This window comes from Battus philenor, unplaced genomic scaffold (genome assembly GCF_028537555.1).
Source record: "Battus philenor isolate CCGP_79_NKW_IND1 unplaced genomic scaffold, ilBatPhil1.0.hap1 SCAF_19, whole genome shotgun sequence".
In the NCBI taxonomy this organism is placed as follows: domain Eukaryota; kingdom Metazoa; phylum Arthropoda; class Insecta; order Lepidoptera; family Papilionidae; genus Battus; species Battus philenor.
The window spans coordinates 11431510-11447282 of NW_027181681.1; the positions used below are offsets into that span (position 1 = coordinate 11431510).

The 15773-nt window shown below is 31.1% G+C and overlaps 1 protein-coding gene across 1 annotated transcript; it reads left to right on the forward strand.

Moving 5' to 3' along the window:
- Positions 1 to 3760: 3760 nt before the first annotated feature.
- Positions 3761 to 8617, forward strand: LOC137921722 (cuticle protein 3-like). Its single transcript, XM_068764534.1, has 4 exons — positions 3761 to 3769; positions 4832 to 5147; positions 6628 to 6855; positions 8484 to 8617. Exons 1-4 carry the CDS (start codon positions 3761 to 3763, stop codon positions 8615 to 8617), a joined length of 687 nt encoding a protein of 228 aa, XP_068620635.1.
- Positions 8618 to 15773: the final 7156 nt, after the last annotated feature.

Here is a 15773-nt window from a genome sequence, read left to right on the forward strand (position 1 = left end):
ACTAAGTTTCATACATTTCGATTAACTTAAAACTCTTGAATGGTCTAGTAAGACATTTAATATTATAACTTTTAATCGAAGAATTAAAAAAGAGGAAATGAAAGCCTAAGATATCTTGTGAAACTGTATTGTATTTACCAACACAAAAACCCATCATATTTTTTTTATTACACTTCTTATGATAACAAGCTTGGTTTGTAAAGTCCGCTGAGAGCAGTTTTTTTTCAATCTTCATATAAATGTATCCAATATCTGCAGAAAAAATAAAAGAAAAAAAAACAATTTTTAATTTCAATATTTTATATTTTATTTTATTACTTCTTAATATAGGTAGTGTTGAAAATCGGAATATTGATATTATGTCTGCTCTGTGAGTACCAAAATATTTCATCGTAAACATTAGATCAATGTTTACGAATCCACCAAACTTAGGTCCAAAAAATTGTACACCCATTCTCTAAATGCTTCAATTTCAATACTATTAGAGCATAGTTATTATTTTGTTTCTTATAACTTCTTCGCCCTTTACAGCAGGCGCCTATCACCGCAATCTATCGTCAGTTTTATACAATTTTGCTCCATTTTTGATGGCGCGTTAATTGAATAAGTAAGCATCTTTTTTCATTTTATATGCTTTTAAATACAACCTTAACTTCCGCTATTACTGTTAAAGCCAACGCTTTCTGAAGTTTTAGTAGTATTATTATCCAGGCAATAGCGCCTCTCGTCGTGTCGGATTGCTAAGTTCCTCCCCCCGTTGGTGACAAAAACTGTAATAAATAGAAATAAATAAGTAAAACACGCGAGAAAAATGTGAATTAGAATTAATTATATCAGAAAAAATTAAAATGTAAGAAATAATAAAGATTGGTAGAGAAAAATAGAATGATTTATGGAATGAAAGAAATAGGAAGAGAGATATTGTAAGGATTAAAAGAAGAGAATAAAAATAACAAAAGATAGTGAAATATTTAATATACAAAATGAAATCCCTGTTCCAACATAAGTAGAGATAGACCGAGAAGTCCTCAAAAACAGGAGCTATTAAAAAAACTTATTCACCCCATGGAGCTTTAGCCGAAGCGATCTGAGTGCTTGACGGCCTCACGATTCTGTGAAATAGTAGTATATAACGGCCTATGCTATCTTTAAAGAGGTCATAGGCTTGGTACTTGTGTTTTGCCAACTCGAATCCGCTGTATCCGCAAATGCCACTTGAGCAGCAATTAAAGACTGATCAAAATAAAACGAAGCTCGAAGGCTCTCTAGAAAGGCTTGGCTTGGACTTAATATTTGTTTTGATACCGGATAAGGACTCGATTCACGAAAATATACGATATTATTTCTCTCAATGGGATTACGGAGTCCATCTTATTGTTACAAAATAACTTGAGTGTTGACATTGGCACAGAGCTTATAAAGTACAGAGGTTCCAAAATCAGAATAATTATTTTTGTAAATATATACTTGAAGTTTTTTTTATTTACAGAAAAACAAACTGGTTAAGATAGTTAATAAATGACATGGTTAGCCTAAAACAATTGTTTTAAAAAGGTTTTCTTAACACAAAATAGTGTATAGGACTGCGTTTAGTTTTTGGCGTATCTCGTTCCCTCTGCTTTGTGTGGGGTAGAGACGTTACAAATAAAGGCTATATATTTTTTTCAGTTTTGAATATTTATTCATCTTCCTCCCTCTTTTCTTTACAATTTCTTTTTCACTTTCCTTAAATCCTTTACATTTTCTTTCATTAATCGCCTTCTGATTATTATATTTTTTTTATAATTTAAATTTACAATCTTTGTGTGTACCTTTACTTTTATTTATTTATTTATTTAATTACATCGATTGTTATTTTGATACTTGTGATATAGTATTCTCCTAGTTAGGTCTTACACGACCCTTTAAAAGCATTTGAGTTTAGTCGACATAGTACAAATATGCTCTTATCAACATGATCTGGACGATGTTCACTGTTGGGCTTGTATATCCTGCAGTAGACGTCCTGCGTACAAATGGTAGACTCTGCCAGCCCAATAGATTTCTAACAAGATCGGTTAAAAGTGTCGCACTTCCAGCTAAATTTTATGTAAGTTTTGTCTTTTATACTAGCGCCATTAAAGTGCGAAAAATTTAATCCATTTAATGCATACAAAACTATTTCTTAATTCAAATTCTTTTATCATTATCATCGTTTCATACGTGGGGCGTAAACCAATCGACTATGGCTTCTTCCATAAATTTTCCGAAGAAGCCGCTTGCACCCATCGTCTAATTCTTTTAACACGAATATTAAAATATATATACAATATTGCTATGAAATAATTTAGAAATTGCCTCTGTATATATTATACTTTTAAATATATAAACTTAGCGTGCTTGATTATGTTATAATAACTAATTCACTTTCAAATTATTGCGTTCTAAAAAAAATTAATAAGTTATATAAAAAAAATTTACATAGACAAATTTTGCACCGCGGTCCGTCTGTGGAACGATAGCTCTGTCCAAAATACGCTCCACTTATCCAATGGACGGTAGCATCTCGTTACCGTGTGTTACGTAATATCACACTCACACAACTGTAACAGCAAGCGATCACTAATGCTATGAACTTTAACCAATTTATAGAAAATTATTTTACGTAAACAAGAATTAGTTTTGATTTTATTTTTTATTTATATATAAAATTACTGTATCAGATGGTTTAAAAAAGGCTTAAAATGTTTAAAAAAAACATTTTATTAATTGGTACATTTATCTTCAAAAATTGTTTTTTTTTTCGAAAAAAAAAATTAAACTCAATTTCTTATTTATAAAGTTAAGATAGGGATAGTAAATTTGGAATATGATACTTTATTTATTATTTCTGAACACTTCATTTTTTTATAGGATATACTATATATAATAAATACGGCTAATAACATAACATTCATCCCTTTAAAATGTCTACTACGTACGTAAAATAAAAAAAGATATTGTACCCGACATTTTAAAAACCAAAAGTTAACCCAATGCATAATAGTAAATGTTAATAATTCCGCAAATTTACTAAAGTTTAGTAATGTTACTACTTCTTACCTTTCACTACATATATTACTGAATACATGTATATATTATATTTTAACATACAATGTGGTTTATGTATTACTAGTTGTGCCCGCGACTTCATTCACATGGAATTTAACGATTATGTTTTTTTCTAAAACAAAATTAGTTTCACTTATTCCTTTGCCATTTCTATAGCCATTTTAGAGCTAAGCCCGAAATGGACAGACAAAAGTTAAAAAAATTATAATTTGGATATTTGTACCGTATATATATTTACATGCATGTATTTATATATATATATATATATATATATATATAAATATATATATATATATATATATATATATATATATATATGATGCATGTAGAAAAAAGAGATTTTTTTAATATTACGAGCAAACATTACACGAAAATATTATGAAATTTCTACAATAAAAATTACGAGTTATTACAAAAAGGCCAAATTATCTAAATAAAGACATAATTACATTTTTTTACAATCACAATTAATTTATCATATTGAAAATTGCATAAATCTTTGATTCAATTTGTGTCTAAGTCCGCACTTCTCGCGGTCATAATACAAACGTCACCGGTGTGAATTCATATCATATGCGTAAAAGGCGTTTTTGAGTATAAAAACTCGGTAGAGATTTTTTTCTTTGCATTCGTTGTCCAAACATCTCGAGTAATATAATTGGTTGTAATCATGAAATTGGTACGTTTCTCAGTTTGAATTAATTTCGCTTTGTTTTTTTTACCTTTTTCTCAATTAGCACGAACTCTGCAATTATGTGTAAATAGCATGTAATTATTTACAACTACTGCTATTAGAATTTTTGATTTAATTTTAATGTATTGTGTGCAAATAATTTTTGAAATTTCATAATATAAACCTTATTATGAAACTGTAACGTAAACGCTTTGTAAGATTTCGTAACATGTCTGTAATATTTATATACAATTTTATAAAAATATTTTAATTCTTTTATTTATAGCATAAATGTAGCGCTAGGAATGTAATATTTTAAATGTACAAAATATTTTCTTATTATTTATATAGATTTAAAATAATTCTAGTCTTGATAAGATATACATTTTTTATATTAAGAAGGATTTTAATTTTTTATTGATAATTATATGACATTGTTCAATTAGTAAAGCAGAGTTGTGGTAGTCTAGCGATAAGGACTGAGACTTGAAATGGAAGGCCCCGGGTTCGATTCCTCGTTTCCAATCTTACATGTTTTACAATTAGTGCATTGATTATATAGGATCGCTTTTGATAAGTTACCAGAGGATGTACAGATGAGTACTTTTGGTACCATAATACCTCTCTGTAAGCCTGACTATTATGATACAACCTTCCATAGATACCTTTGGGGTGAGCTTGACAAATGCAGTAGGCGTCTATTGGCTGAAGCAACGAAGACGGCAACGATTGTTTAATTTGAACTTGATTAATTTATTTCAATTATTAACTGGATTCATATCTGTGTTATTTTCGTATTAAATATATATATATATATATATATACATATATATATATACATATATATATATATACATATATATATATAATATGCTACATATATATATAATATGCTACATATATATAGCATTTATGTACAAGAAACCATCAATAACTGTGATTATTTTTAATATATTAATTTACCCAAAATCAACTATTCAGCAAGGCATTTTCACTTAAAACAATGTTAAGTTGGTTGTTCAAAGTTTAGCAGAAACAATACTTATGATGTCTTTTGTATTTTTACAGACAATAACTATCGCCGCCATATTGGCTGTCGCATCAGCAGGGCAGATCTACAGCCAACAACAGGAGAACTACCAGCAGCAAGAAACCTTTCAGCCGCAGGAGAAGTATCAAAGTGCTGAAACTTTTGAACCGGTGGTGGTCTATGAACACCAAGGCTTCGCTGAACAGGAGGATTTAGCAGCACAACATGCAGCACAGCATGCAGCACAGCATGCAGCTTACAGCAGCAGGCCGCATGAGAAGAACGCTAGGATACTGAGCTATTTCTCTGAGAACAACGTTCATAACTACAAATACGGATACGAGACTGAAAACGGTGAGTTTTTAAAACATTCTACATTGTTTTATACAGGGTGATCACTCTGAAATATATTGTGTTACTTTTTTATTAAAACACGACGACCAATAACCAATGACATTACAAAGTCTGTATAGATAAATAGTAAGCCGTATCTCATTTTAATATGAATGAGTTGTGGTTGTTGATATGGGTGCCACGACCCGTGGTTTAAACGTGTCAAAAAATCTAAATCTAAATATGAGTTACAATAAAGGTTTTGTTACTACAGCGGTTGAAGCGATGCGTCTAGCTGGTAGGGCAGCGCCTCAGAGATATACATAGAGTTAAAAGAGAGAGTAAGAAAACAGATGCGTTCTTTAACAATGATTTTAAATGCGTTCTAATGAATGCTATATGTAGTAATTCGAAATTTGAAAACGATTTTTCTAAATATAATATATTATCATAACGTTATTATTTCTGACACCATCAATTGACAGCAAATGAGCTCATTTGCTGTCAATTGATACATTTAAGCCATTAAAGCTGTTTCAAATCATCCTGTATATAATCTTATTGTATCTCGATCTCCGACTCTTTTAACTTTGCAAAAATGCTTGCCTAAAGCAATAATAACGTAGTCCGATCACCATGGGTTTGCAATACCTCACCCAGATTCCAGAGGTGATGAAATTAGTGATTAACGTGCACCAAGTTGCATTTAAGTATAGATTTTAAACCTTTATTTTTTTCTAAGTTGACATGTTTAAAATTACCATCAACTGTTTAAGTTTCAATAAATTTTGTAGTTGTACATTGTACATTATTTTTTTAATTAAATTCGAAAGTTTTATCCTAAATCTAGTTTATTCTTAATATTAAATTAATTATTTATTTATTTAAATTTATATTATATCTCTTTACAAAAGAATTAATTAGGATTTTAATATTTCCTAGCTTACATACATAATTAATAATATATTATAAAACTTAACACACACTTCTTTACTTTCTAAATATTTATGTTTATGCTTTAGAAGATTGGATTTTGAATGTAACCTTTATTATATCTTTTCACGTGTCTTATACGGTACTTATACTTATATATTTAGCTCCTTTATCAGCAAAATGCTTTTGTAACTTTTAAATCTATTTTCAATCAAACTTTATAGTTAGCAATTTTAAATTCATTATTTTAATGCATATTTTTTATTGAAATACGACAGGTATATATCTGGCAATACAAAATCTACAGGGAAAGATAGTAAACACTAAATAATTTTAATATGTAATAATTTTTTAAATCATTGTTTTTTGGAAATGGTGTACCATACATTGATTAACAGTAAATTGACTTTTTTAAGGCTTAACAACAATATATAACCAATCATCCAGTATTTATCATTGTCTAATAAGTTCATAATTTTGTTAAAATTTTAATTGTTTTGCATAAATATACCTAATAATATTAAATTGAAGCAATAAGATTAAAAATATGTGTTTAATAATATTTCAGGAATTAAAGCCGAGGAAGTTGGTGAAACTCCAAAAGGCACTCACGCTCATGGCGGTTTCTCGTACACCGGTGACGACGGTCACGTATACTCGGTAACATATGTTGCTGATGAGAATGGATTCAGAGCTCAAGGAGCTCATCTTCCCACACCTCCCCCCATCCCTGAGGCGATCTTAAAGTCCCTGGAACAGAACGCTAAGGATGAAGCTAATGGTGTTCATGATGATGGTAAATCAACTTATTTTTACTTCATTTTTTTATCTTAAAGTCTCACTTAAGTTTACAGAGTTTCCAGTAACCTCTTTGTAGTGATTATGTTCGAGGGTTCCATCGTCATTATTCCAACTATAGAACCTCCACTGCTAAACATATACTACAATAGGTTTACCATAAAACCGGATATTAACCAACTACCTTAATAAGCTCGTCTGTTGATATTGTGGGATTGTGAACTTTGGGTTTTCACACCAGCACTTTAAAGCCATGTTTCTCTTGAGTATTTAGGAAGACGAATTTAGATTAGTTTGGAGAGACTAGATTTACCCCGAGGTACCAGCATCTTAAGGTCCCTGTACACTAACTGTTATCGATGCTCTGTTCGTCTACAAATTTCGACATTTCGGCTTCGATCTCATTAAGAATTTAGAGCTTAGCCTTTTCCATGGCTGGTTTAACTTTAAGATTTTTTATGAGGCCCGAAGCTCCCATCTTTTTTTTAAATGACCTCCGTTACTACAGGACACCCCCTCACACCTATCTTGGAAGGGACAGGGTTTTTCATAATTGATGTTTTTTTACTCTTCTTTTACTCGTCCCGATTTCAGTCATACATTTCTCTATTTTCCTTCACAATAGCTCACATTCTTTTGGATAACTAATATTCAATGGAATCAGGCGTTACCTTGCGGAGGTCCATCCTAAGTAAGATAAGGACCAAGACTTTGGCACTAATCGGTGTAACACAACTCCTGAAGACGCCCCGTGGAGGAGTGAAACACGCGTTGAGTGAATTAACGGTTGCAGTTGTATAATTCGCATTGTTTGCCGCATACGCATTTATCAACGGGCTGGCGGGCGGTGCACTTTGTTGCACGACTACCACTGCATGTGCGGAAGTGGCTAAACATTGGTCCTTTTCTTACTTACTAATGTTCCTCTATACATCACCTTTCTTGCTTCTCCTTCGCTATTGAAATATCACAGCAGGTTTTCTTTTATATCACAGTTAAATTTAATTCTGGTCTTGGTTATATACCTAAGCTCTGAAGTCCCAGTCCCACGTTGAGAGGAAAAAGGTTCCCAAAAATAGGGGCCATAAAAAAGTTCTCATCTTATACGTATTAATTTACGATATCGGAATTATTCGATATTTGAATATTGATTGCGTGTAATTGAATTATTCACTTTCACTTTAAAACTAGTGACTAAAACTGGTTACTTAAATGCCACGCAGTCTGCAGAACGCTTTCAACCGGTTTTGCCTCGAACATCAAGCTCAGCAGTCGCAGTCCATCCACAAGGTTCAAACGACCTTGTTAAGGTTGTCGTAAGACGCTGTATGCAAGCCGTTTCCGACTACACCTATCGTAAATCGATGGGGGAGGCTTTTGTTGGTTTCAGACCAACAGCCAAAATAATGATGATGATAAACACAACCCACTTTTATATTTTTTATTCTTAATTGTAGTCAAATATACAAAACTATGTTAGTTATAAACCTTGCCTGGTTATAAATTACTTACTTAATTTAAAAGCGTATAGATGACCTCAATAATGAATAACTAAGTGTAGGTATAGGAACTAATATTATTACTTAGTTAAGAATCACGATTAAGATTTATTATGTTATATTCCAGGCTCATACACTGAACCACACCAAGAGGCTGTAGCACCTCAGTATCAGCAATTCGAGGCGGCGGCGTACCAACAGAAGTACCAGGCAGTACCAGCCCACGCGCCTGCCATCGAGACAGTTTTGGAATATCACTAGGACAACACGATTGAAATGTTCCTTTATTAAAAATAATTGTTAATTAATTTTTACTAGTCCTTATATATTTTTATGGCCAAACCACTTGTTGACCGCTTTGTTAAATTTTTGTACAATTTTTTTAATAAAAATTTATAATGAAGTTATTTTACTTTTATATTGTGTTACATCTACACATTTCTTTTGAATTTACTCCATCGTTATGGTGGTTAGAGAACATTGTATTATCCAAACAATTTATATTATATTCCTTAAGTCAAACCCGTAGGTTATATATTAAAATGAGACTACTAGAGTTAAAATTATTTAAAAAATACTGACAATCATAAATCACAAATAAATATGCACCACTTGTTAAAATCAATCTCATACTATATACGATTGACTTATTAGAACGATAACAAAATTGAGCACTGAAAACTAAAGTATTATATTATATCTTAATATACAACAAATTAAAAATTAATTATGTAATAAAAATATTAATTTAAAAAATTTATAACTTAAAAAACTCAAGATATTTACAACTAAGTTAACCAACTGTTTATTGGGATTATTTTTTCAGCCGATCGACGCTCACTGCAAGGAATCGGTCTGCCCCAAAGATAGCCACGATGACAGGTCCTGCGATGCCCGCTTGCATCCACTTCCGGCGACTTCTAGATACTTCCAGCGACTTCCAGGGACTTCCAGCAACTTCCAGCGACCTTAACTATGTTGTCGGTTTGCCTAATAGAGGGCCTACCCCCGCAGAGAATACCTGCTCGCAGATGCCGCTCCAGGACCTTTCAGCAATCCTACTGGGTTTAATTAAGGAAAATTGAATAATTGTGATTGCACGTGAAAAAGAAATTATCACTTTAATTGTTTTTAAAACTTTTCTCGACATATTTATTTAACAAATTAAAACTATGATACTTTCAAGAGATAGAAAGGAATAATTTTAGATTTTTTTCTATCTGGTTGGAGTAGTCTAGAATACTGATACTCTCTAATAGTAGATAAAAAGTGACGCCACATTTATACGGTATTGTCGATATAATATACAGAAGGCAATAAGTAAAAATTCAACATAAACTAGAGAGAGTAAGTATAAAGACAAAATATTAGAAAGAAGTAACATTAATTAGAATAAAAAATGTAGAAATAATGTGATAAAAGTCCTGAAACTCAATAATATTGTAAATATTCAATATGTAAGAAAATATGATAATAAAAGACATAAAAAATATAAATTTAAATTGTACTGTTGTATACTAAAAGTTTGTGAAATGAATGGAATAAGAAATGTAATAGATTTTTTAAGAAGGAAAGAGATCACAAACTTTAAAAAATATATTAAATTTAAAATCGCTCTCGGGGCTACGAGAGAGTCATAAAACGGGACCATATAAAAAAGAATACTGTGAGGGAATACATCGCGGAATATATAAGTTTTTAGGACATTCCATGAAATATCTAACAGTGTAACCTAAAAAATCATATATTACAAACTCCTTCGACGATTCCGTCTCTTTCGCTGCCTTTTCCCCCAGTAACATTCTCGAAGTTAAATAAAATAGGTATATATAATTACATGTTACAAATTGTCCATAACAAAAGATTAATATAACTATAACACGAAAGGTAAAGATGATTTTTTGAATTTCTGGACTAAAGGTACAACTATATACGTCCCAGGAAAATAGACTCAATTATAGAACAGCACATATAACTTTTTCTTTTAACACAACATTTGCTACAATTTAATGAAAGGATTTTTGTCTTAGTAAAATTTAGGAAGTCAAGCTATTAGTGCTGCACGCTAAGGTAACTGCATCAGGCCATCAAGTAAGTAGCCGTCTTCTAGCCTTTTCCTCTTCGTCATTGCCGGACACTAAAAGCTTTTCCAGATTTTATGAGGTACTCTGTGTATTATAGTAGAAGTACTTGACGATTCAACGCAAGGATACTGTGAATATTAGGGTGACTATTTTCAGCTCTCTTTTTTATGGCCTTCGGTTTTGGGTATCTCTCGTTTATCCCTGAATATGGGATAGGGACTTCGTTTACAAGAATTTTTTCAGTATCTATATATATTATATTTTATTCTTTTGTGCTTCATTTTTCTTTTATTCATCACCTTCGTTTTTCGCAATATCTGTCACTTACATCCCTCTTCTGCATTCCTTATCATAGATTTGTTTTAACTATCACAGTCTTAGTAACTGCTTTACGACTTGCGTTCATATGTTATATTAATTTGTTCTTCTTAGTAAACACCTTTATCAATAACAAATTTCATCTCTGTTTTTATTTTTGAATAACAATAATTAGGTCTCACTGGCTCTATCTCATGTAACTAAGTCTTATTATTACGTATTACACTCTGTCCTATTGTTCTGCACAACCTTAGGAATCTAAGGCGATCTTTTTTCGTCGCCCCTGAGGATGGCGATGTTCTTTACTTTAATCCTTTATCCTAGCTTTATCACAGATAGGTCGAAGTACTCCAAATACAGTAAAGTCTATCACCAGGAGCACCACGGTTTGGATTTTTATCATATTTTCAACTCTTTAAGTATAGAAAACGCAGTGGGCTTACCACTGTTGCAATGATAGTCATTATTGGCAGCTTAAAAACATATTTCTTTGTAATAAAATACTCTGTGGTTCATTACCACAAAGAGTCGCTATCGAGACGTGATGAATATAATATTGAAAACACAATAATGTCTGGCATCATATATTTAACAATTATATTCGTAATCTACATAAAGTTATAAGTGTAGAAGCTATAAAATGTATAGCTTGGGTGAATGTATTTACCGTTTTCTGTCAATTAATATATACAATAACCTATTCAAAAACCTTTTGTGAAATAATAACATAACAATAACACAGATAGAAAAACAGTTCGAAATTCGTCATTGCGTTTTAACGATTTTAGGAATCGTTACTTTATAGAGTATAATTGGAAATGGATGTAAAAGATTAAGTTTTTTCTAACAGATAAGTTAATTACTCTATTAAATATTTAATACCTATAATCAATTCCCCTGTATACATACAAGATAATTTCCTGTTAGTTACATCCTTTATAACTTAAGAACGATTTGACTAACTTTCAGTATTTTTTAGTTTTCGTATTTGTCTTCATCTGAAAAAAGTAAATATACAGAAATAGTACAAATTTGTAAATATAAAATTACATTAAAAAAATTGTCTTTATATGTAAACGTGTAAAAAAATCAATAATTAAAAATCAAATTATAGACTGTTAAGCAGTACATAGGGTCAACTAGTAAAATATAGAATTAACGGAAAGAAATATCGTAAATTTTATTTTTTTAACTTTAATTTTTGAAACAGATTTACTTAAAAAACGAAATTAATTAACGTTCAAATTATGTTTAAGACTTATTATAAAAGTTATTTACTTCCACTTTAAAGACCGTGTCCTTTATTATACAGAGTGGGCCTCGGAGTTTTGCGAATTTGAAAAATTCATAAAAAACTAAACAAAAGTAATACTAAAATAAATTTATTTTTAAATTAAAGTAAACATTTGGGAAAATCGTTTTTTGAAAATAACATCATCCAGATGCGCACCATCCCGCTGCAAACATTTTTTGAATCTCGTCTTCAAATTGCCGAAAACTCGTTCGCACATGGCGCGCGGAATTGCGGCCATTTCTCCGTGGATATTGGCCTCCAACTGGGCAATTGTGGTCGAATTATTACTGTAGACTCTACTCTTCATGTAACCCCACAGGAAAAAGTCTAGTGGGGTTAAATCCGGACTCCTAGGTGGCCATGGAATGTCACCTCGGCGCGAAACGAGTTTTCCAGCGAACTTCTCTTTTAAGACTGCCAAACTCTCGTTAGATGTATGGCATGTGGCGCCTTCTTGTTGAAACCATGTCGCACAATTGTACCCTTGAAATTCTGACAGCTGCGGGAAAAAGAAATGGCGTAACATGGCTATGTATCGCTCAGTATTTACTGTCACAGAATTCCCTCGCTGGTTTTCAAAGAAAAAGGGTCCGATGATTCCGTGTGCTGAAATAGCCGCCCAAACTGTCATTTTTGGCGAATGCAAAGGCTTTTGGTGTTTGAAACGTGGATTGTCTGAGGCCCAATAACGACTATTTTGTTTATTTACGTGCGCATTTAAGTGAAAATGGGCTTCATCTGAAAAAAGAATATTGTTAAAGCACCGAAACCGCTCAAACATTGTTTTGACGAAATCATGTCGTAAATTGTGATCATTCGGCTTCAAATCTTGCACTAGTTGAAGTTTATAGGGGTGCAATTTTAAATCTTTCTTCAAGATTCGGCGCAAAGTCGTTCTTGATACAGAGAGCTCTGCTGATCGCTTGCGAGTTGATTGCCCAGGCGGAAGCTCTGACTTCGTTTATGTTTTCCTCTGACCTTGTTGTCCTTTTGGGCCCCTTAGGTTTCTGATTGAGGGTCGAACCGGTAGCCTCGAACTTCCTGACCCACGCCCTAATCAAACTTTCACTCGGACACTGTTTTAAGTCATGCAATCCATAGTGAGAGCGAAATAAACGTCGAACAATAACGCCCGAATCGGCATTTTTGTAATAATTTTTAACACAGAACGCACGCTGTTCATCCTGGAAGTGCTCCATCGCGACAAAATTTCCGAGAACCGAGCTACAGATCCCCACCTCCCGCACTCCGCTCCCTTACCCCGTTCCAACGCTATAGCGATTTTAAATTCGTACGCATCCGTGGCCCACCCTGTATAATAAAAAAAATAATTACGACCTTGCCTAATAAAGACATCAACGCGTCACAAGAGACTTTAAATTGATACGTTAACTGTCACAAAAACCACAATCTAATATTTCTGAAATGTTTGTATAGTATCCATTCGCGTATTCATTAACATGTGATATTTTATTTGATAATAATAAATTACTGAAAGAGTATACGGTAAGAATCTATACAGGGTGATTGAAAATATGTAAAAGTACTTATAATATATACTTTATGTTTTTCGTAAAAGGTCAATTTCACATTGTACTTTTTTACTGACTATGCCTGATTTATTTTTAATTCGAGCGTCATAGAAATAATCATGATGTAGTAAATAGTGCACTTTTTTTATTGGTTCAAAATTAATAATTTGGTTTTAAATGCTAAGAAAACTAAAAGCATTGAGTTTACACTTACGTGAAAAAATAAAGTTGTTGTTAAAAAATGGACAAAACCCTATACTATTTCCATTAACTTTGGCCCACTCACATATCGATAAAATAGTTTCCTTATACGTGCGTGCAGACTTTTCGACGATCATACGAATTCTAATTTCACTTGTTGGACACCTCTGTTTTTTTTTACGTAACAAAAAAATTCTAACGTTTTCAAGCGCTGATTTTAAAATTATGAGATAAAAGTAAAAAAATGTTTCATAGAGAGATTAAACACTCGTATGTTTCGTAAGTTAAAACCACTGACTACCAATTATTACTATTTTAGCTTTTGTTTATTTTCTTATTACTTTTGTTTTTATGATGATTTACTAGTCAGGTATGGAATTTTTTAAAAAAAAAAAATATAGATAGCAGTATTGTATATTTAGGGTACCGATTGTTTAATTGTTTACAGTGTTATATATGTTTTATATGTGTGTGTTTATATATTTGTGAAACATTTAAATATCTTTGCTAATTTTCTTATTGTTATTGATTGTCGCTGAAAGTTCCAAAAGTAATAAAATTATAAAGTAGATAATAAGGTGATTAAACATAAAAATTAAAGGTTTCAGAAATGATACATAACGTAACTATAAAATAGCAAAAAAATAGTGTACATATTAAAATTTAATATTATTTGCTATCTATCCTCGCTGAATTATAGCCTATCGTATTCTTATAAAAAATAACTTATTTCAGAGTGATGGCTTTATACAGGATGATAAAAAAAGCAATTTGAAGCTTTTACATCTACGTCTAAATACCCTGTATATATAAAAATTGTGATGAAAAAAATAAAAAAAGAACAATAACTATTTCTATTCCCTTATAAACCATCGAGTAACTTAACTTGTTTCACTCTAACTTAATTACTTTTACATCTACTTCTAAATACCCTGTATCTATAAAAATTGTGATAAAAAAGTAAAAAAGAACAATAACTATTTCTATTCCCTTATAAACCATCGAGTAACTTAACTTGTTTCACTCTAACTTAATTACTTTTACATCTACTTCTAAATACCCTGTATCTATAAAAATTGTGATAAAAAAGTAAAAAAGAACAATAACTATTTCTATTCCCTTATAAACCATCGAGTAACTTAACTTGTTTCACTCTAACTTAATTACTTTTACATCTACTTCTAAATACCCTGTATATATAATAATTGTGATGAAAAAAATAAAAAAAGAACAATAACTATTTCTATTCCCTTATAAACCATCGAGTAACTTAACTTGTTTCACTCTAACTTAATTACTTTTACATCTACGTCTAAATACCCTGTATATATAAAAACTGTGATGAAAAAAATAAAAAAAGAACAATAACTATTTCTATTCCCTTATAAACCATCGAGTAACTTAACTTGTTTCACTCTAACTTAATTACTTTTACATCTACTTCTAAATACCCTGTATCTATAAAAATTGTGATAAAAAAGTAAAAAAGAACAATAACTATTTCTATTCCCTTATAAACCATAGAGTAACCTAACTTGTTTCACTCTAACTTAATTACTTTTACATCTACGTCTAAATACCCTGTATATATAAAAATTGTGATAAAAAAGTAAAAAAGAACAATTTTTATTTCTATTCCCTTATAAACCATAGAGTAACCTAACTTGTTTCACTCTAACTTAATTACTTTTACATCTACGTCTAAATACCCTGTATATATAAAAATTGAGATAAAAAAGTAAAAAAGAACAATTCTTATTTCTATTCCCTTATAAACCACAGAGTAACTTAACTTGTTTCACTCTAATTTAATTAATTTATCACTGCTACGCTCAAACAGTTAGATGGTATAGAAAGCCTTCGGCATTAAGTTCGCCGTGTTTAAATGATTAAATAAATAAATAAAAACTACAAATATTTGAATCGTAAAACTTTTATTAACATCACATATTTCACGAATACGTAAGTCCCTTTACGAAGATTATTCA

Bases quoted from the DNA above. Each gene is read 5' to 3' on its own strand.
- LOC137921722 (XM_068764534.1), top strand. The intron at 5,148-6,627 runs GTGAGTTTTTAA...ATAATATTTCAG, and splicing joins CGGATACGAGACTGAAAACG to GAATTAAAGCCGAGGAAGTT. The intron at 6,856-8,483 runs GTAAATCAACTT...GTTATATTCCAG, and splicing joins TAATGGTGTTCATGATGATG to GCTCATACACTGAACCACAC.